Below are 22,961 nucleotides of genomic sequence, written 5' to 3' on the forward strand. Positions count from 1 at the left end.
TTATGTTACAGTTTGTTTACTAGAGACAAAGCATTGGTATGCAGCAGGCTGAAGTACACTGAAAGCAGAAAAAAGGGGGTTTGCTTTTATGAGAGGGAGGAGACAATCATAAAGGGACAAAAGCTATTATATTTCAATATATCAAATATACAAAATAAGTTAAATATTTAAACAGAGTATAAAGAAAATAAAAAAGAACAGAGGTGTATAAACTCCCTTGCCTCCCGTTGTTGGTTTTGGCTTGCCGTAAAAATCATAGTTTCTAACAAACTGACTTCAATAAAACAGAGTCACTTTTTATTCGGCAGCTCCATCCTCTTGCGTAGGCTCATAGCGTTGAAGCTAAGGAAATGTGTAAAAACAGAGATTCGATTAATTCATTAGTTATGAAAAGTTCAAGCCTACCATGTATAGATCAACATACTCGATGAAAAAGAATCATAGGCAGGTCTACCCTGTTCTTGAGGTCTTTGTTCTCCTCAGCCAGCAGCTCACACCTCTGCCTCATGTCTCTTAGCTCCTGCTGGAGTGCCTCAGTGTCTGCAGACTCCTGGCCAGCCACACCCAAGTGCTGCTTGAGGAAACTGTATCTTGTAAAAGAAATTACAGTGTGCTGAGGAGGAATTAAATTAATTCTCAACCTCGTTGTCATTGAAAATGTGTTATTTTAATATTTTAGAAAAGCATCCCATCCCGATCTGTGGCAGTCGACACTTGTTCTGTCTGTGTGAGCACTTCAGGTCGCTACACTAAAGGCAACAGAAAGGTCAGATTCTGAATGGGGGGGGGGTCTCTGTTTCATCGACTTCCAAAAACATAGTTCTGCATGTCTACATTATGTAGGAAATATCATTTGCAAAAACATTTTTTAAAGGATACTCAAGTGCATTGTTGGGTTTCTCCGTCTCTTCATACAATGCCACCAGCACTGCAATAAGGCACAAGCCGTTTAAGTAATTTGCATAGGTCAAATAAGATTAACTATTAAAGCTAATGAAATATTCTAAATAAACACACCACTGGTGAGGCTGTCAAGGACACCAGCCTTCTCCAGGTATCTCCGAAACTGCTCTCGTTTGGACTCTGAAGCCTGTGGACACATTGGGATTGAGACAAATGATACTTCCAATTTATTCAGGGTTCAGTAATTAGCTAGTTCATCCATGATGCTGCTGGCACCATTTTGCCCAAGAAATGGAAGGAACAATGCCCTGTGCATTCATACCTCCCTTGATGTAATAATCACTGTTAATAATATATAATTGGACAGGTGAATGCAAGGGCTCCAACCACGTGGCTTTCACCTGTCCAGTCATTTCTAATCAATGATTCCATCAAGGAATCTAATATCTTAATGGGACTAGAACAATTGCAAGAAAGATTATAGCCTTCCTTACAGTGTATTGAGAAAAAAAAAATCAAAATTGAGTATTGTACCGTGGTAATAAACGAACTAGCTACAGGTTTAGCTAGCCAGCCAGTAACGGACTAAACTCCACGGTGAAGTTGGTTTCTGATGAACTTCACCTGAGTGTAGCCGAGGACAGGCTCTGTGGAAACTAGCTCAGACGATAGCGATTCGCCCAAGGTCAATACATTAATTGATAAAACGTGTACCCATGTTTGCGTGCCTTTGTTTGCTGAAATCCATACTTTTTCAATAGACGTTAATCAAATACAACATCCGACTTTGCTCACTGCTCTAAGATGGCAACTAATCGCAAATGCGCATGTGCCAATTGAATCTCAACAAGGAAACAGTCGATGGTGGTATCAATGAAGAGAAGCTTTTTACATTTATTTTATTTTATTAACAACAAATCAATACAGAAAGTACATGAGGGAACAAGTATACATAGATTATATACAATGGACAATCGAGCTAGGGGGTACAATATCACATTACAATTACACAAGGACCTTAAGGGACATACATACACTTAGAATTCTAACAGTTTTTTTGTTAGTAGAGTGTTCAATTTATTTTTGTAGGGTAAGATAGTGTTTTTTGGGGGGCAAATTTACATTTGTGTATATGAAATTTGGCCAAAAGAATAAATGAAATTAATCACATAAAAATGTTTCAGCTTATTTCTATCCTAGGTAAAGAATCCAAGCAGTACACCTCTCCACAATAGTGTAAAATCTTCATAAATGTGTTCAATTATAAATCTACTGATGTCTTGCCAGTTTCCCTAGATGAATACAATGCCAAAAAAGATCCAACAATTTCTGGGTCGTCATTACAAAAGAAGCAATTTGAGTTGATGTTTTCTTTAAACTTCTTCATATAGTGGTTGGCAGGATAATATTATGGTTTTAAAGGAAACTTCCTTAATTTTGTTAACAAGTAGGGATGTGTGTGGCAACATCCAAACTTTTTTCCAACAGATATCAATAAATCCATTCCAATAAGGCATGACATAAGGTCATAGATACAACATCCTGCTGAAACAAGGTACGTATCGCTCTGTATTTGAATGGACCAAAAGAGAAACAAATCTTTCCTACTGATGAGTAAACAGGGTCAATAGATGGTAGGCTCTGAGGGTCAGGTCTTGACACGTTCCTGAATAACAGAGCAACACCTGAGGGAATGGCATCTAAAACAATTGCAAAATCTTTAGGTGTTACAGGGACCTGTAAAGTGATAAGAATTCTTTATAACTGAGTAAAAGACCCTCTGCATTTACCAGTTGGCTCACCAATAGGATATTATTTCGGAACCAATTCTAAAAACAAAGAAGTATTTTTATACAATATATTGCGATTTTTCCATATATAATATCTGTGTGGAGAAAAATTGTGTTTATAAATTAAGGACCATGACAAGAAAACCTGCCGATGAAAAAAGCAGAAAGTTTCACTGGAACTTTGTCAATATTGTAATTGCAAAACAGCATGAAGTTAAGGCCACCAGAAGTAGAGAAGACATGATGAGGAATACATTTCCAGGTAGAAGAGGGTCTTCTTAGGAAGTTTTATCCAATTGATCTTAAAAGTATTAAAGTCCAGAAAATTCAGCCCACCATTCTCATAAGTGTTCATTACAACAGCTTTCCTAATGTAAATGGGTACGGTTTCCCCAAAGAAAGTTGAAAAGCATCTGGTCTATCTCCTTGCTTATTTTACTGTCAAGATATAAAGATAGAGTGCCATATGTTAGTCTAGAGATTAAAGGTCGACCGATTATGATTTTTCAACGCCGATACCGATTATTGGAGGACCAAAAAGGCCGATACCGATTAATCTGATGATTTTTTAAAATTAATTTGTAATAATGACAATTACAACAATACTGAATGAACACTTATTTTAACTTAATATAATACATCAATAAAATAAATTTAGCCTCAAGTAAATAATAAAACATGTTCAATTTGGTTTAAATAATGCAAAAACAAAGTGTTGGAGAAGAAAGTAAAAGTGCAATATATGCTATGTAAGAAAGCTAACGTTTCAGTTCCTTGCTCAGAACATGAGAACATATGAAAGCTGGTGGTTCCTTTTAACATGAGTCTTCAATATTCCCAGGTAAGAAGTTGTAGGTTGTAGTTATTATAGGAATTATAGGACTATTTCCCTCTATACCATTTGTATTTCATTAACCTTTGACTATTAGATGTTCTTATAGGCATTTTATTGTCAGTGTAACAGTATAACTTCCGTCCCTCTCCTCCCTGGACTCGAACCAGCAACACAACAGCCACCATCGAAGCAGCGTTACCCATGCAGAGCAAGGGGAACAACTACTAGAAGGCTCAGAGCGAGTGACGTTTGAAACGCTATTAGCGCGCGCTAACTAGCTAGCCATTTCACTTCGGCTACACCCGCCTCATCTCGGGAGTTGATAGGCTTGAAGTCATAAACAGAGCAATGCTTGAAGCACAACGAAGAGCTACTGGCAAAGCGCACGAAAGTGCTGTTTGAATTCATGTTTACTCGCCTGCTTCTGCCTACCACCGCTCAGTCAGATACTTAGATACCTGTATGATTGTATGCTCAGTCAGATTATATGCAACGCAGGACACGCTAGACAATATCTAGTAATATCCTCAACCATGTGTAGTTAACTAGTGATTATGATTGATTGTTTTTTATAAGATAAGTTTAATGCTAGCTAGCAACGTACCTTGGCTTACTGCATTCGCGTAACAGGCAGTCTCCTTGTGGAGTGCAACGAGAGAGAGGCAGGTCGTTATTGCGTTGGACGAGTTAACTGTAAGGTTCCAAGATTGTATGCCCCCGAGCTGACAAGGTGAAAATCTGTCATTCTGCCCCTGAACGAGGCAGTTAACCCACCGTTCCTAGGCCGTCATTGAAAATAAGAATGTGTTCTTAACTGACTTGCCAGGTAAATAAAGGTACATATAATTTTTTTTTTATTAGGACTACCTTTTAAAGATAAGTCACTCTGTAGCCATTGATTTAGTTTCTTCAGGGTTTTTTTAATAAGAGGGTTCAAATGTAGTAAGCCTCTAGACTTCTGATCCTTTGTAATGGTTATGCCTAAATGTGTAAGTTCTTCTTTTACTGGAATACCATAATATGAAGGTGTCACACAATCTTTGACAGCTATGAGTTCACATTTATTAATGTTAAGATATAGACCAGACACTTTGGAAAATGATTGTATTACATTGATCAATATGGGAATTTGGTTAGCGTCTTATAATAATTTATTTACCAGCTATGGAAATACCTTGTATAGGACTATTATTTAAAGAAATTGCAAGAAGTTGGGTGATTAATGAAAACAGGTATGGAGAGATAAGACAACCTTGCCTAATTCCTCTCTTTAAAGCAAATCTAGGTGAGGTGCCATATTTCAATTTGATAGAGTGGTTACCATTTGCATAGTCTTAATAGCCTTACAGAAAGAATCTCTACTGTGTCAAATACTTTATAAAAATCTAAAAATAATATGAAGCTATCCTCAGTTATTAGGTCTCAGTAGTCAAGTATGTCTCAGTATGTCTAATACTAGTCTAATACAGCTATACAATTTTCTGTAACAATTGCTACAGTATTTAGCGATTAATTTTTGGTCATCTGTAATAACACCATCAATGTTTAACTTATGGATAGTGTTATTTTTAGAGTGAAATTTCTCAAGTCTAAATAGGATGAATTATGTTCTCCACCCTCAATCCATTTTTTCCCTAGATCTAATAAAGGCTCATTCTGCTTTTAATCTATATATATATATATATATATATATATATATATATTATCCAGTTTATTTTGTAACTCAATTAGTTCCATCTTTTCCTCCCCCGAGAGGCCGGCTGGGGACCTCTGTGAAAGTGAAGTTATCTTAATGATCACATTTTCCCCCTCAGTTCTTCTGGTTTTAGCAAGATTACTACCATATATTATAAGGTATTTGGACACCTCAAAAGAGAGCTCCCAGTTCTTGCAAAAATAGTTTTCTTCACAAGCCCTTTCCCAAAAGTGTGAGACCAGACCTAAAATGTAACTATATCATTATTTAATAATGAGCTATTTAGCTTCCAGTAGGATGCTCTACCAAGGTTAGTATCAGGGGTAAATATTTTGATATCAATGTAAATGGCCCTATGGTCTGTGAGGGGTGTAGTACAAATATTTGTAGTAACACACTCACTATCAATACATTTGGATATAAGCCAAACATCTATTCTGGATTGTCTGGGACCTGTTTTGTAACTCCAAGTGAATGATCTGTCAGCCGGAAACCTCTCTCTCCATATATCAGTAAGATCAAACTTTTCCATAAAAAGTATTAAACCCAAATTCTGATTGGTTGACCTACCTGGGGGCCATCTATCAGTTGAATTATCTATAGTAATGTTAAAGTAATCAATAATAACAAACTGGGAAATTTAGATAACCAATAAAGTATATGTTTCTCTATAGATTCAAGTAACTCATCATTCTCATGTTTGGTGTTGTACCCGTATAAGTTTACAGTAATGAGCATAATGTCATTGTAACTGATCACAAGACAAATAAAGTGACCAAAGGGGTCACATTCCGAGTGTAGAACATTACCACCAAAGGTATTTGTAGTGACACCAGCAGAGCGTTCAGATCCACGGGAAAGCCAAATATCATTGCCCCATTGTGACCTCCAGAAGTTGGCATCAGCCAAAATTGAGTGAGACTCTTGAAAAAAGAAAAAAATCTGTTCAAAATTGTTTAGCAAATTAAAAAAAGGCCTTGCGCTTCACATTGTTTCGTAATCGCCTACCATTAAGAGAAACTATAGACAAAGACAAAACAAAGATTATATAAAGTTTAAACTGTAGTAGGATGAGTCAAAGACATAGGAGCAGTGAGCATAAACGATAAGGAACCGAGATCTGCACCATTTAAGTCTATTTAAAGTGAAAATAGCTTATTCCATATAAACTTTGAGCTGGACGTTATCCGGCTTTGAAATTCAACTCAATTGAAAATTATGTTCAAGACCAAACCAAGGGTTATTGTGGTAAGAAAGACTAAAAACCCTCTTTAGTGTAATCAGGAACTACTCAGAAATAAAATAAAAATGAATAATAATAAAAAAGGGTACCTACTATTTTAAGTGCATATGAAAACTGATCATAAAAAAAATGAATAAAAAATGTTTTACATGTACATGTTCCTAAAGACCTTTTTTGGAAACAAGTATTAATAACTAGATAGAACAATAACCGTGTAAAGTCAGAGCAGACCTGTATGCCCTTTAAAACAGTATCTTAGTTACGGTATACATAATTCAAATACAGCTTTCAATCTTCTTCGTAAGTTTGTTAACAAAATAGGTCTTCTGGTCATACAAGAGCAAACTAATAAATTGAAGTACCTGGGTGTTCCTGAAAAATAGTCACCTGATGCTTGTTAGGTAAACAACATAAGGAATATTAGAATCGTTCTGAAGTTTGGTACGGAGTTCGGTAAAAAAAAAAGGGGCCTGTTCAAGCCGCCATCTTGACACCTTTTTCATATGAAGAGAAGCTAATACTGCTTCGTCAATAGAAAAACCAGTCACAAGGTAGGTGACTTCATGGAGACGTCGGCTAGCAAAGCGCATTCGAAAAAGTTGTTTTTGACTAATTCAAACAGGTCATTGGGTCGAAAGGTCCTCTCGCGCTGAGCATGTGCAATCCGTCAAAACCAAAGGTACTCCTTCGACAAATTCAAACGTGTCAGTTTGTCACTTACACGAGATTGGAGTAATAACATGTTCAACTACTTACGATATTGTCTCGAATCTAGGTTGTACCTTCAGATTAAGAAAAGAAACTCACAGGAAAACCTTTTCAATTATCTCATTGTTTTATCAAACACCATACCCCGGCCTGGTCTGTTTCGCAAGCTTTCTCGGAAGTCTCGCCTCTGGGTTTGGAAACTGACTATAACCGTAGTATTAGATTAGTTTATTGAAAAAGTATGATTTCAGCAAACAAAGGGCACGCAACTACAGAGGACAAACATAGGTACAATGTGGGCGTTTCATAATTGACTTTAAAAAAAAGTTATTGACCTTGAGCTAATCGATGTAGTTGGGACTACATTCCACAAAGCCTGGTCTCGGCTCCACTCAGTTGGTGAAGTTCATCAGAAAATTCCTACACCATATAGTTGACTCCTCTACCTATCCAGCAAATGTGTAACACGCTACACTAGCTCGCTAACGCGTTATAACGTTACATCTGGGAAAACTAAGCTCTCCTGGTTGTGGAAACCATGCCATTTTTCTATCGTTACTCACGCCAATGTAAAACATGATACGCAGTCCACTTACTCTGTAGTGTGCCATTATGAAATTAACGTTAAACCTTAGCTTTACTGCTAACTGACGTTCTGACGACTCTCACCGCCTGCAACAACAAGCAAGGTTCCCTGGTAGCCTTGGAGTCAATACAAGCACGCTCGTGCTAAGAGCATGCGCAGTGTAGTTTATTAAAATACTTTCTGTACGGTCTTTTTCTGTCCTCTGCTGGTGATTTTGTAGGCTTCACACAGACCGTTTTACACTTTATATTTTGATTGAATGTGGATTCATTCCACAGATGGAAAACAATACTGGAATGACATTGATTGTATAATTGTACAATGAATCAAATGGATACATCCATCGTCAAAACAAAATAAATCAGTCAAAACTATACATTTTCAGCCAAAATATCTCCAGTTGAAAGGTCACAAAACAAGCATGTGCCATAGCAGAGATACTGTATATAATGACGAGATGCTCTTGTCTCCGCACTAACTAGCGGGAAGGCATACGGTCTGTTTATCGGTCTCATTTGAGGTATACATTAAGTTCGGTCTGCTTATCGCTGCATTCCCACGGGGACAAATTTTGATGGGAGTGGACCCTCTCGCTTCGTTTCGTCCTCTCTGGCAGTAGGCTACTTGGTCAGCTGACTTGCAAAACATCTGACAAGGGTAGAACCAGTCTCCGCAGATTGACACCCTGGTTAACCAACTATTATTCGCATCCTATGTACATCCTCCAATTAGATTCGGAGGCGATTGAAGAGCAGCGAAAGGGAAACATAGGGGACCGAAGATCTGAAGGAGAATATTACAACACACTCTGGATTTGCAAGTAACATTGGCATTATTGATGCATTTAAACTGTATTTTAAGTTTTATTGGCGGTGTGGAAGGATTTTTCGGTAAAAGCAGGATTGCGTAAAACTAATAGGGTGAGGGGGGATTGGGGGAAGCGAGCGTCGTCGGGTCAAAATGTCGATTCAGTACGAAGTGGAACCGCTGGCAGACAGCTACGGGGTAGCGGACTCGTTTCCCAAAGATTTTGGCTATGGAGAAGAGGAGGCCGACATCGAGGATAGCCCAACTCCATCTGACAGCAAACCGAGAATTCTGTTGATGGGTTTACGAAGAAGTGGCAAGTCGTCAATACAGAAGGTAGGAACGATCTCGGCGGACATGATTAATCTGTCTTTACATAACGCCTGATTTTGGTTCAATCAGTAACTATAGCTATCATCACCAGTTATTGAAATGGTTTGCTAACATTGCCACAACTTCTAAACATTCATGAGGTTAATATAGTAACATGCATCCACTCTGAACGTCAAACCTTACTTCTGTCAAAGACCAGTTGTCATACTGTTCTGGGTAGCAAGTTACTGCTACATGACAAGCAAGCCAACACGTTATTATCGCTAGCATCTACAGAGATGGTTTGGTTTAAAAAACTCCGTGGTGTTGCATTCTTTCTAGGCAGTGGTGGAAAAATACTTGGTTTCTAAAGTAGGTTTTTGTGGTATCTGTACTTTACTATTTATATTTTGGATTACTTTTACTTCACTACATTCCTAAAAAACATTAATCTACTTTTTACTCTATACATTTTCCCCTGACACCCAAAAGTACTCGTTACATTTTGCATGGCGAGCAGGACAGGAAAATGATCCAATTCACGCACTTACCAAGTGAACATCCCTGGTCATCCCTTATTGCATCTGATCTGGCGAACTCACTAAACACAAATGCTTCGTTTGTAAATGTTGTCTGAGTGTTGGCGTGTGCCCCTTTCTATCCGTAAATACATAAAAAATGGTGCCGTCTGGTTTGTTTAATATAGGGAATTTTAAATTAGTTTTACTTTCAATACTTAAGTATATTTTAGCAATTTTCTTTTTATACATACGTATATTTAAAACAAAATACTTGTACTCATTTTACTGGGTGACTTTCACTTTTTAACTTCAGTTGAGACATTTTCTATTAAGGTATCTTTTACTTTTACTCAAGTATGACAATTGGGTACTTTTCCACCACTGTTTCTAGGGAGGTTCAGCCAACGATTTTAATTGATGTTAGCCACTGAGCTAGCAAGTTGGTTCAGCTAACGAGTGCAAATAATATGCAATTAATTCAAACGTATTTATGTAAAATAAACTTTTGCTAGGTAACTTGTTAATCATTTATCAGGTGAAAGCGTGTTTCTTGCTCAGCACTCGTGTGTGTGCGGTGTGATCACCTGTATGGATTGGGCACGTGACTGTCTGCCTGTCTAAAATCTATTCTCTGGCGTCCCAAATGTTGGCAGGCCCTTTCAATCAACATTATATTGCTAAACCACCTCCCTCATGACAGCACAGATAAAGCCACACATTTCGCAAGTCATATCATCACTAATATGGTTCAATAAGTATGCTCTTTCCAGGAAAATGCAATTAATTCTAGATGCACCATATAACTTCCCTGTTTGCCAGTTTTAGATGATTTATCACAGATGTAGTTGTTTTGAAGCAGACATTTTGGGTTCTTATTAAGATATTGGGGGCAATGCCTTCACCCATTTTGATACAGGTAGGAAGAAATCCTGTAACCTGGAATTAATCTGAAAGTATTTCTGCTTCAGTAGTAGAAGATACAAGAGTCACAACACACAACGTATTAAACAGACTTTCCGGTACTTTTGCTTACTTTTTAGCCAGCAGTTCTGAAAGTAGCCCACATGGGGGAGAAATGGTAAGACACCGCTTCAATAAAACACTTTCAAACGAAGGATTTTGTGGCTAATTGAGCTAAATAAGTAATTCTGCTCATAGATTATGCACATGTGAGCTACACATTGACACGTCCAGCCCAAGGTGGGAGGTTTAAATAAAATGCTTTTAGTCGTCAAAGTACTGGAGCATGTCTTTTTAACGGCGCCAAACTATTTAGTTCCATGGCTTATTTGTGTTCTTCTCGTATATTCTAATTCATAGACTATAGTTGTGCAGTGCTACACTGTTGTTGAAGGCACATCTAAATCCATGACCCTAAGTGTTGAGACGAAGAGTACTTTGTTCCCTTAAGCCTCTTGCTAGTCCAGAAACATGTGCTTTAGCGTCTGGTAGTAGTGACCCTAGGTACGTGACGGATTAACAAACTCTCAAAATGGAGTGTCTCTCTTTGGTATTTTGAGAAGGAAGCAGTAGGTCTAGGTGTGGTCATTTTGTCTTAACAGCACTATGTCTAATTTCCTGTTTCAGGTGGTATTCCACAAAATGTCTCCCAACGAGACGTTGTTCCTGGAGAGCACCAACAAGATCTACAAGGACGACATCTCCAGTAGCTCGTTTGTCAACTTCCAGATCTGGGACTTCCCGGGTCAAGTGGACTTCTTCGACCCCACCTTTGACTACGAGATGATTTTCAGAGGCACGGGGGCTTTGATATTCGTCATTGACGCACAGGTGAAAAGCTTGAGTTTAAACGTGTATTAAAAACCACAATGGTTGACTTACTTACTGACATGTTGAACACCATAATTGACAAATGTCTGATCTCCTAGAATTACTAGAAAGTGAAAAAGCCCTTCAGACCACAGCATTTGAACAGAATACTCATGTCATGGGTAAAACTGAATTTGTGTTTATAGAGAAGTGGATGATATAAGCGTATTCTAGATTACTTCTACCCTGCAGCACAGACTAAGCTTCTAATGTTGAAACGTTAAGTGACCCACCGCTTCAAAGACTATTGATTGTCACAGACGTTTTCCCAAGACGGTGCACATTGTTATCCTAACTGCTGGAACAAAGTGATCTTAACCATTATCTAAATCAAAGCTAATTTAATCAGGTAGGCCACAGTAGTTTATCTCAATTTAATGATCACGTTGAAAGGAGTTCTCAGAGTCACTACATTTCTATCTTTTCAACAGAATACGAAATTGAGCGTTTCTCATTGGACGTGTCCAGGTAGTCCCTCCCTGTTTCACGCCGTTCTTCTGTTTTGGTGCGTAATGAACTAGGGGTGTGAAAGTTACAACGTTTAAATGAAATTGGGATCATTTACGTTAAGAAAACTCCCTAACTGAAAAATAATATATTTTATTTTTTACTTTGGTGCAGAAAGTAAACAGCATAGTAGGTCAGTTTCTGCAACAACTAGGAGGGTTGAAGTGCAAGGATCAACTTCTCAGCTGTTTTGGTGCACTTGCTACTTCGTTGTGAACAGCAAGTGAAGTGAACCCTTGCACATGTGCATGTACTGTGTGTGACTGAGAGCGAAGTGTTGCATCTCGCTCAATATTCTAGCCTATTCATTGATGATAGGCCTTGCTTTACTGAAGTTGCGAGACATTGCAAGCTCAGAAATTGTGAGATACAGCATTCCATTGCAAGAGACCGCTTTTAATTGCCGATAGATTGGCCAAGTGCACGGTTCTGACTGTCTGTCTGTTGTCTGACCTGCCTATATTATGCCCTTCACTCTGTCCCTCACTAGCACGCTATGAAAGATGCAAGTTTTTGTATTTTCGGAAGTACGGCAACTAATCAGCCTCCTCCGTTCCAAAAAGACTGAATCTTAGGAGTGGATTCGTAGCTGAATCGAATCTTGACACTCAGAAATGGGAGTCGACGTGGAAGGAGTCAAGGAATAAATTATTTTGGAGTCGACTATCCACCACTACGTCATCACTTTAACAGTTCGTAAAAAGTCCAGTATGGCAACACTTTGAGAAGGAAATGCAAAGTTTGCATGGTGGAATTGAGGTACAGGTGTATATATATTGTTTTGTTAATGGACCCCCCCCCCCCCACACAATTTTTTTTTTTTGCAGTTCAGTTGAAATATTAAGAGACATTGGCCATTTGTCACATCCCTATAACCCGGGAACAGGACACCGTGTCCTCATTGCTGGTGTTTTTTTCTCAACCTTAAAGGGATAATCCACCCTAAACCACTAATTCCTATGATTATCAGTCTTGAATAACAATATTTTTTGTGAACAAATGTTTAATTTTGTCTTTGTAAGGTTGGTAGCAATGTGAAAATTGTTGTGGAAATCTGCGGCGCAAGTCAACTACAAAACCCACAATGCAATACTCTCTCTGGGCTGGCTAGGTAGCTAGCCAACATAGCTACACACAATAATACCAAAGTCAATATCAGCATGTGAAGTAGCTTGCTGTAAAATTGCCTAAAACGGCACTATCAATTTAGGAGACTCTCACAGAGTTCGCCTCTCCCCAGAGCGAGTACAGAGTATGTTGCTATAGCAATAATGGCCTTTTCCCACATTTCCAACAGCCACACAGGGCGCATTGCAATATAGTACTTGAAGGAGAAACTGACTTGAATAAATTTGGTTCACTGTTTGGAATGAGCACATCTAAGCGAAAAACAGTATATACTTTGTTATGACGATTTACATGGATGTATGTGTTCTAGACAAGTATGTCCATACCATCTATTGGCTGATTTGGTGATCTGGAGTGCAGGTAGGCCTAATTGTTTTAAAAGCGTTGTGAAATGTCATAGTGGGTTATCCCATATCTCCAGTGACGAGAACCATGTAGCTATGACGCGTTCCTACATGATTTCCTGGTTTCAGACGGACCACTTAGAAGTTAAATCACTGGGGGGAATTGTTATTTTACCCGCTGAAAGAACATAGGCTTTCGCCAAATTGAAAGGAGTTTCATGATTCTTATTTCCGGGGGTGGATTATCCCATTAATGCTGTCAATTATCTGTGAGGTGTAACGAGGTTGTAACTACGTAATGTGTCCTAAGTGTTGTATGTCTAACAAAATCTATTGTATCATTTTGCCAGTTTATTTAGATTTTCCAGCTGCGTTAATTTGAGGAAGTGTTTGTACAAGCCACTGTACTGAGGCAGAGTGGCACTCCATATCTCACTGACGTTCAGTATCTCTCAGTGCAGATGCAGAATTCGCAGGGAAATAAATTGGCAGGCTTGCTCAACATGTCATTTTTGCAGTGGGACTTTGAGATTTTGTAATCTGAAGCATTATGATGGTTATGTTAATCTTCGATGGCTTTAATCTCAAAAGTAGCCTGATTCTCCAGGAATTCTGTCTTAACTCCCCCCACCGGGGACTGTAACAAGTAGGATGTCGGGGATTGCAATTTGGCATAGGGGATTGCGTTATGCATGTTGGATAGTATGGACATGAAAATGTGCATGCAGGCAGCAAGATGCATGTAGTCTACTTTTTAGGCACACTTGTACACTACTTTTGTTTTAAGCCACCTTTTCTAAGGCTCTATGTCTCTCTGTGTGTCTCGGTCTGTCTGTCTCTGTTTGTGCGTGTGTTCTTCTTTTGATCTTCTTTCTGCCCAGGATGACTATGTGGAGGCGTTGGGCAGACTCCACCTCACCGTGTCGCGGGCCTACAGGGTCAACCCTGAGATTAACTTTGAGGTGTTCATCCACAAAGTGGACGGCCTCTCCGACGACCACAAGATCGAGACCCAGAGGGACATCCACCAGAGAGCCAACGACGACCTGGCAGACGCCAGCCTAGAGAAGCTTCACCTCAGGTAGGTCCACCACACTCACCCTTTTAAAGGGTTAGTTAAAAAAAGAAATTCTAACCATCCCTTTTAGAGTATGCCAAGGAAAACCTACAGAAAGAGCATCTCCGCTAAATTAATTAGCCTTCTCAGCTTATTGCCTTGTTATTTTTGGTTAGTATTCTATTGTTGGCCGAATTCTCATTCTCTACTGTTCAAACCAGCAATGACCTCATAGGAGTTCAATTGATGTGCATTTGACTAAAATGCTAGCAGTTTTAGCATTGGTCAGCCATCTTTTTTTCACAGCAAGCTAGTCGTCTGTGCTGCCAAGTCATTTCTTGTAACCTCTGTCACTTTATTTTATAGGTTTCGGAATCTGACTGAATCAGATCGCACTTGCGATTCCACTGATATGTATACAGTGAAAATAGCTTCAGGTAGTTTCATGTTAGTGTCAGCCCAGCTGTTATAACACAACTCTCTATTTGCACAAAGAAGGTTGGCCAGTTTATTTAGGCTTGTAATATTGGGTTCTCAGAAATGACTTGCCTTACACAGCACATGGATGAAAATATTTGCCGTGATGTTGGTGCAAAACAAATCCCTTGTTTTGGTCCAACATTTGACTGAGTTGGGGCAATAACATATGTATGACAAGGACACTTGTCAGTGTGTGGGCCTGAGCCTAGCAAGTCGTTTTATGAACCGACAAACTGATTCAAACGCGCTCCCGCAGATGGTGGATTTATAGTGAAGCTGGGAGGAGGGATGTTGAGTTGTGATGTGTTCTGTTCTCTGCACTGCAAAGACCTCTCTGTGCGAAGTCTGTAGTCACATCCGCTGGCCTCTTCTCTAGGACCTTTGGTTCTGTTGGTTAGAACTGCGGTCCTTAAAGTTTCCCAATGTTCTATTTGGAACAATGAAGTTACTATCACTACAATTATTTATATAATTCCTTAAAATGTTACGCTACCTTAATACTTTTTAATACATTGCTGATATTTTCGTTTCGGCGGTTGGACTGTCCCAAAATGTAGCATCATGGTCATTATTAAGTGATCGCTTATCTTTGTGTGTTTTAAAGCTGAGAAATGCTTTCAGTTTGTAATGTTCTCTACTGTTTTGTGACATGATCCAGTCTCACTGTGTTTTTACCTGAACTACAGAGCACGAGGAACTGAGTAATCAAATCAGTCCTAACCTGTGCAAACCTATAGCTAACTTCCCTTTCTTTTATATATCTTTCAGTTTCTATTTGACAAGTATCTATGACCACTCAATATTCGAGGCCTTCAGTAAAGTGGTCCAGAAGCTTATCCCACAGCTGCCAACACTGGAAAACCTTCTAAACATCTTTATATCTGTAAGTACCAAATTCCCTCTTGATTTACTTCTTGCTGTTGGATTTGAAGGCATTTTTTTGCATTTCTTTCATTCATGTGACCTGGGTCGGATTCATTAGTGCACACCGTAACAAAACATTTTGCAACGGAAAACGGAAACTAATGTTTGTCATTGGACACGTTCAGCAAGTCCCTCCCTGCTAGTTTGCTGTACCTGTACCAAAACTGTTTTTTTTCCTTCTTTTTTTCAGTAATTTTATTTCTATGGCTGATCAACTTGTTTCCTCATGGCTCCCTCTCGTCCCTCTGCAGCAATATGTGTGGAACATCGAGTCGCAATAAAATCCCAGTATCGAACCGCAATACATATAGAATCGTGAGAATTGCAATACATATTGTATCGGCACCAAAGTATTGTGATAATATTGTATAATGAGTAGGGCTGTTGCGGTGACCGTATTACTGCCACACCGGCAGTCATGAGTCCTGACCGCAGTCAAATTCCACGTGACCGCTGAGTCACGGTAGTCTGCTCTTACGCACTGTGGACATGCGTTGGTAGTACCCAACTCGCTAACTACCATCAGGTCCTAATGGCCTGGTACTCAGGGCTCCATTTTTTTCCCCTCTAACTAACCACTCTAACATCAATGCAAATACCATTGAAAATCACATCAAACAAACTTTTCATCAAAACGGTATCAGGCTCACCTCACTGTGATTGATCAATTTGAAGAAAGACGTCCAACAACCGCTTGAAACTGTGTGGGGAAACACGGTCGTTGTGGATGTTGTTTCAAAGCCTCAACACCACGAAGTGGACAGCGCTTTCTAAGGTGACGATTCATTCAAAAAACGATTTTAAGATGTCTTTGGTACATAATTGGTCTAGCCGACACTCTAGTAATGACCTTTTTGAGTGTGGAACTGTATTATGATGCATACTGGATGGACTGGTTACCTTATGCAGCGTTCCAAACGTTCTATCCGTGAGTCTGGGAAGAGAACGTGTAGGTCTAGGCCACGCTGTTGGTTGGTTTTATTGTGCAGGGCGGCTTACAGAGTTGGCCTGCAATTTATAGTGCATTTGTATAGCCTAGCGATAGGGAATTGTTTTATATTTTCCAAGTCAATAAGGCTGACACATCACCATTTTCAGCGACAGAATATCTCACCGCTGTCCGTTTCCATCTCTCCTCTCACTCGGTTTCCCAAATGTAAGCACTGGGTAGCTGCAGTAACAAGGTTGGAGAGCCCATGGCATACAGAGGCTGCATGCTTCTCAAACAGTGGTTGATGCATGGTGTGAAATAACCAGAGTTTGCCTACCCGGCATAATTGAAAACTAACTGGCGGGAAATTGGCCTCCATTCGGCTATTCAAGTGCATCCCCTGTTCCTGCCCATTTGATAATGGGACATCACGCAGCCTATATATCTTTTTGATTTCTAAGGTTTGAATACATTCACCACTAAAGTTGCAAAATAACTCTGAATCTAAAATAACTCTGAATTGCATGACAATAACAGTCTGACAATTTCATGACGGCCACAGCTCTTACTATGAGGTCCCTGGAAATTCCCAGCCCTGCCTTTGCAGAAATGGTCTCTGGTGTGTGACTCGCAGTGTGACGTGTGTCGTCATCATCATCATCGTCAGCCCTGATGACTCTCATGCAATGCTTTTATGGTTGTTGTATAATACCAACCTTCCAGACCCCAAAGTCTCTTCAATCCCGATCAAAATACATGTACGCTAAAAGCCACCGCAGTTTTGCATTGGTAAATAAATGATGTCCCTTTTTTAACTTAGGAGTTCAATAATTCACTTGGAAACCCTTGAAACCGTTGCTGTTGACATGACCTGAAAGATGGCTCTGAGAGATTTCTGCCACGCTAGCTTTTAGGAGTACCAAATGGCCACTGATGCTGTTTCTCTGCCCCTCCTCCTTCCCCATCTCCCTTCCTCCCCTATACCCCTCATCCTCTCATCTCCCTTCCTCCCCTATACCCCTCATCCTCTCATCTCCCTTCCTACCCTATACCCCTCATCCTCTCATCTCCCTTCCTACCCTATACCCCTCATCCTCTCATCTCCCTTCCTACCCTATACCCCTCATCCTCTCATCTCCCTTCCTACCCTATACCCCTCATCCTCTCATCTCCCCTTTTCCCCTCCTTCCGTCCTCAGAACTCGGGCATAGAGAAGGCCTTTCTGTTTGACGTGGTCAGCAAGATCTACATCGCCACAGACAGCAGTCCGGTGGACATGCAGTCTTATGAGCTGTGCTGCGACATGATCGACGTGGTTATAGATGTCTCCTGCATCTATGGGTTAGTCCTCTTTTTGAACTGAATTCTTGTCAGATATGTGTAGTTCACAGCTGTGTGTTTTGCGGTCATTTTTTTGACAACACTTTACTAAAAGCTGACTTTTTACAAGCATGTATGAGGCATTTAATGTCTTATAAAGTCCGATATGTTAGGTCTCTGTATCAAACACGTTTTCAAATTTTGAACAAGTTCCTTACACTGACTGTTCTATATTGTGTGTGTTGTTCCAGTCTGAAGGAGAACGGCAGTGGTAGTGCCTACGACAAGGAGTCCATGGCCATCATCAAGCTGAACAACACCACAGTCCTCTACCTGAAAGAGGTCACCAAGTTCCTGGCGTTGGTCTGCATCCTCCGGGAGGAGAGCTTTGAGCGCAAAGGCAAGCCATCCACCCCAGCACTTCCTCGTTACTGCATTAAGCTGTCTCTCAATAGCTGCTTACCCATTATCGTTCAATCCAGTGTGACTTCACTCCCACAAGCGCAAAATGCAGACAGATGTCAGTGGAAGAGTGGCACCGTCTTATTTAAGGAAGTAGTCATGTCTGGAGTCAGTTGAATTTCAAGCTTCTCAGGCGAGAGCATTTGATCTGGTTGAGTTATTTTCTGCCATTGCTTTTGTAAATGTTGTTCACACTGGGCGTTATTGGTTTATCTTGATAGGGTGATACTTTATTCACATTTTCTTCTTTGTTTCAACAATGCATGACTTCTGGAGTAATCGGCTGAGTGATTTTCAAAGTCTCTTAAGGTGACGGAATTGAAAATGGATTCATACCTTTCTCTTATTGACACGTGTCTCTCCCCAGGCTTGATAGACTACAACTTCCACTGTTTCCGGAAGGCCATCCACGAGGTGTTTGAGGTGGGCGTTTCCACACCGTGGACGGGCTCCCAGGCGGCCGGCACGCCCTGCACCAAGGCTGTGACACTCAACGGCACGCCCCGGAGCACTGTCTAAACACAGACAGACACACCGACGGAGAGATGATAGGAAAGGACAGAAAGATCTCAAATAAATAGCTGGGGAGGGCTCGTGCGGAGAAGACTAATGGATTGGGGTTTTCAGTAAACCAATCATAACTCTCCACCCGGATCCTAAAAATCACAGGAAGAGGACTAGAGCTAAAAAATCACAGGAAGAGGACTAGAGCTAAAAAATCACAGGAAGAGGACTAGAGCTAAAAAATCACAGGAAGAGGACTAGAGCTAAAACAAATTAAATGAGTCCGGGCTGAACCCGAAGCTCAGAGGGGAAGGAGGACTGCGAGCTGACAAAGCTAGGATGGAAGGGAAACTAAATTCAGAGATACCAGGAACATTCATACATTTCGTGGGAATGCAAGGCATTGTTGTCCGCTGTTCGGCACGAAAACAGCTAAATGAAAGTCCAACTGGACTGGTATACACAAGCGAAAGCGTATTTGGCATTTGGGAACTTTCAGTGAGATAGGCCTCACGTGCTGCAAGTCCCAAGAGCCCTGAGGAAGCTTGGTAATATCGTTGTCTGTTTTAGCTGCTGGTTCATCCATGTGAAGAAGTACTTAAAAAAAAAAAAAAAATGAAACATTGATGTAACCCTCGATAAGGACAAGAAACTGTAAAGGCTGTGTGGGGATCAGTATAGTTGTGTAACCCTGTGCAGACTTATGGGTCGAAGTCTCTAAGAAATGCTTGGTGTTTATCCAAAATGCACATACTATGCCACTTTCTCAAGGCCTTACTTCGATTGAGCTTGCCTGTTGCAAAGGTTCTCTCACTACTCACTTGCCTGTGTGCTGCCCAAGACTTTGCTTCTGGTTTCACCCATTCTGAAGACAACAGGGTTCCTCAGAGTGCAAAAGGGATTGTAGTGTCTACATTGTTCTGCTTCTGGTGTGTGTGTGTGTGTGTGTGTGTGTGTGTGTGTGTGTGTGTGTGTGTGTGTGTGTGTGTGTGTGTGTGTGTGTGTGTGTGTGTGTGTGTCTGGAAAAGAAGATAGTTGGCGTTTATGGATTCAAGACTGCCCCATCATGTTGATTTGCCAGTGTCGGCCCTATGCTCCAAGTTGCTGAAGTGTCATACTGTATAATGATGTGCCATGTTGGAAAAATGAGGGAAAAAAAAAAACCTGTTACCAGCGGTTTGATCAGTGATGCTTCTAGATTCTGAAACAACATTCTAGATTCTATCTACAATTTGTTGCAGTTGGATATCGGATTCATTAGAATCTCTTGCACAGACAAAATATTCTAAATATAGTCTTCAGGAAATACTCCATTACACTGGCTTATTCTCTTGGCTATCAAATGATGTATGGAGTACAAGCACATTCTAGATATATCTATCTCCCTTATGCATAAAGTAGTCAGTTTAGCCATACTTTCTGACACACAATTGTAATACTGCCCCGTATGCATGCTTGCCATAGACCAAATGCTACTAACAGCCAATCAACTATACCAATCTTCAACTAATGTGGGCAACTCCTACATGTATGACGTCACACGTTCTTTGAGCGTGACCCTTTACCCGAGCAGGTGGAGTCCGATGCCATAAGGAATTAGCTAGTCTGGTCCCAGATCTGTTTGTGCCGTCTTGTGACCATGAATCAAATAGTTGACAAGACGGCACAAACAGATCTCGGACCAGTCTAACCAGGAAAGGTCTCTGATGGGATCTGTACATTCCGGTTGTGTGGCATATAGCGACACATCATTTTAATGGTGGTTACGATAATGATAAACAGAATGGTGGCAATTAAATGCCGGTCACCACGTCTTCAAACCCTGCCTTACGTGATTAGTCGATTTCATTCACTCATCCGCCATCGACGCCGTCCGGCGCATATAGGACAGAAGCAACGACTTTGGAAATCTTCTCCACTGTGCTTTAGCTCCACTGATGTTGGTCAGCATTTCTGTGTCTATATTAGGTCAGTCTCAAGAGTCACAAGGAGTTGGGCCATTGCTTCTTGTTTGTCTGAGGAGGTTGGGGTTTAATGCATTTAGGCCAACAGATGTGGAGTGTTCTTCGCAGACGAGTTGTGTGGAAGGTGAATTGTTTGTTCAGGTCCAGTTCAGTCACTTCCCAGCACTCTGTGCCATATAGAACAACTGGTGGATTTAGAATTTGGTCTTTGTGCTGTTGTCTTCACTTACACATTTGTTGGAACTTTGTGAAGGTTTCGCTTTCGCTGAGGGTTCTGTTCAAGGACTTTGTCAGTGTTATCACAGCAATCCACACGCAAAACAAGAACCGCAGCATGAAGCCAATATGAAAAGCCATTCCAAGCATGTATGCAATGATGTGTCGTCAAGCTAAATGATTCTCAACATAACATTGCTCATTGTATTTCACTGTGGGTAAGGGAGACCAGGTCTAACAATGAAAAATGAATCCTGGGAAAAAAATGACAACTGTATTATTTTGCCCTGGATGGAAGAAAGGTGTTTTTTCTTTTGGCTGTTTTTGTTCATTAGATTTTTGCAAATAGTAGACATTTGGGACTATAGTAAATCCACTGTTGTCAGTTCTGCCAAAGTTTTTATCATTCACATGAAATAAACACTTGCACATAAAAAGCAAATGTTTCTGGTTTTACTTACTGTTTTAGGACATTAGGTACACTATCGTTCAAAAGTTTGGGGTCACTTAGAAATGTCCTTGTTTTTGAAAGAAAAGTAACTAGTTTTGTCCATTAAAACAACATCAAATTGATCAGAAATGCAGTGTAGACTTTGTTAATGTTGTAAATGACGATTGTAGCTGAAAATGGCAGATTTCTTTTAATTAAAAAAAAAGTGTTTTTAATGGAATTTCTACATAGGTGTAGAGGCCCATTATCAGCAACCATCACTCCTGTGTTCACTGTTTAAAATTATAAACTTGGATTTGCTAATTGATCATTAGAAAACCCTTTTGCAATTATGTTAGCACAGCTAAGAACTGTTGTGCTGATTTAAAGAAGTAATAAAACTGGCCTTTAGAATAGAGTTATCTGGAGCATCAGCGTTTGGGTTCGATTATAGGCTCAAAATGGCCAGAAATAAATAACTTTCTAATGAAACTCGTCAGTCTATTCTTGTTCTGAGAAATGAAGGCTATTCCGTGCGAGAAATGGCCAAGTATCTGAAGATCTCGTACAACGCTGTGTACTACTCCCTTCACAGAACAGCACAAACTGGCTCTAACCAGAATAGAAAGAGGAGTGGGAGGCCCCGGTGCACAATTGAGCAAGAGGTCCACTACGTTAGTGTCTAGTTTGATAAACAGACGCCTCAAAAGTCCTCAACTGGCAGCTTCATTAAATAGTACCTGCAAAACACCAGTCTCAACGTCAACAGTGAAGAGGTGACAGGAGGCTGGCCTTTTATGCATAATTGCAAAGAAAAAGCCATATCTCAGACTGGCCAATAAAAGATTGAGGGGCCAAATACAGACACTGAACAGAGGAAGATTGAGAGAAAAAAAGTGTTATGGACAGATTAAGTGTGAAGTGTTCAGATCACAAATAAGAACATTTGGGGGGGACAGAAAAAGTGAAAAGATGCTTGAGGAGTGCTTGGCGCCATCTGTCAAGCATGGTGGAGGCAATGTGATGGTCTGGGGGTGCTTTGGTGGTGGGAGATTTGTACAGGGTAAAAGGGATCTTGAAGAAGGAAGGCTATCACTCCATTTTGCAACGCCATGCCATACCCTGTGGACGGCGCTTAATTGGAGACAATTTCCTCCTACAACAGGACAATGACCCAAAGCACAGCTCCAAACGATGCAAGAACTATTTAGAGAAGAAGCAGTCAGCTGGTATTCTGTCTATAATGGAGTGGGCAGCACAGTCACCAGATCTCAACCCTACTGAGTTGTTGTGGGAGCAGCTTGACCGTATGGTACATAAGAAGTGCCCATCAAGCCAATCCAACTTGTGGGAGGTGATTCAGGAAGCATGTTGTGAAATCTCTTCAGATTACCACAACAAATTGAGAACTAGAATGCCAAAGGTATGCAATGCTGTAATTGCTGCAATAGGAGGATTCTTTG

General features: G+C 40.3%; 2 protein-coding genes across 4 annotated transcripts in view; one reads left to right on the forward strand and one right to left on the reverse strand.

Moving 5' to 3' along the window:
• Positions 1-9,467, reverse strand: LOC124005409 (c-Myc-binding protein-like). Of its 2 annotated transcripts, none has more exons than XM_046314640.1 (5): positions 9,432-9,467; positions 1,018-1,090; positions 880-928; positions 455-584; positions 1-342 (listed from the first exon to the last, which is right to left on the reverse strand). In XM_046314640.1, the coding sequence occupies exons 1-5, from the start codon at positions 9,450-9,452 to the stop codon at positions 298-300; spliced, it is 318 nt and encodes a 105-aa protein (XP_046170596.1). In that variant the 5' UTR covers positions 9,453-9,467; the 3' UTR covers positions 1-297. The 2 variants fall into 2 exon arrangements, with proteins under 2 accessions (XP_046170596.1, XP_046170597.1); XM_046314641.1 differs by lacking the exon at positions 9,432-9,467 and adding an exon at positions 7,772-7,926.
• LOC124005402 (ras-related GTP-binding protein C-like) overlaps positions 6,931-22,961 on the forward strand; it is a 26,347-nt gene continuing 10,316 nt past the window's right edge. The window contains exons 1-7 of one of the 2 annotated variants that reach the window (XM_046314628.1): positions 6,934-8,904; positions 10,989-11,192; positions 14,092-14,291; positions 15,516-15,630; positions 17,801-17,943; positions 18,174-18,322; positions 18,752-21,510. In XM_046314628.1, coding sequence (XP_046170584.1) covers positions 8,722-8,904; positions 10,989-11,192; positions 14,092-14,291; positions 15,516-15,630; positions 17,801-17,943; positions 18,174-18,322; positions 18,752-18,903 — 1,146 coding nt within the window. In that variant the 5' untranslated portion in view covers positions 6,934-8,721 and the 3' untranslated portion in view covers positions 18,904-21,510. Of the gene's footprint in view, positions 8,905-10,988; positions 11,193-14,091; positions 14,292-15,515; positions 15,631-17,800; positions 17,944-18,173; positions 18,323-18,751; positions 21,511-22,961 lie in introns of those variants that run through there. The other variant, XR_006833612.1, reaches the window with a different exon arrangement.

This window comes from Oncorhynchus gorbuscha, linkage group LG19 (assembly GCF_021184085.1).
Source record: "Oncorhynchus gorbuscha isolate QuinsamMale2020 ecotype Even-year linkage group LG19, OgorEven_v1.0, whole genome shotgun sequence".
Taxonomy (NCBI): Eukaryota; Metazoa; Chordata; class Actinopteri; order Salmoniformes; family Salmonidae; genus Oncorhynchus; species Oncorhynchus gorbuscha.

Bases quoted from the DNA above. Each gene is read 5' to 3' on its own strand.
- LOC124005409 (XM_046314640.1), bottom strand. From the start codon at position 9,452: ATGACCAGGGATGTTCACTTG. The intron at 585-879 runs GTATCCTTTAAA...TACAAGATACAG, and splicing joins AAACCCAACAATGCACTTGA to TTTCCTCAAGCAGCACTTGG. The intron at 343-454 runs GTAGACCTGCCT...ACATTTCCTTAG, and splicing joins ACAAAGACCTCAAGAACAGG to CTTCAACGCTATGAGCCTAC.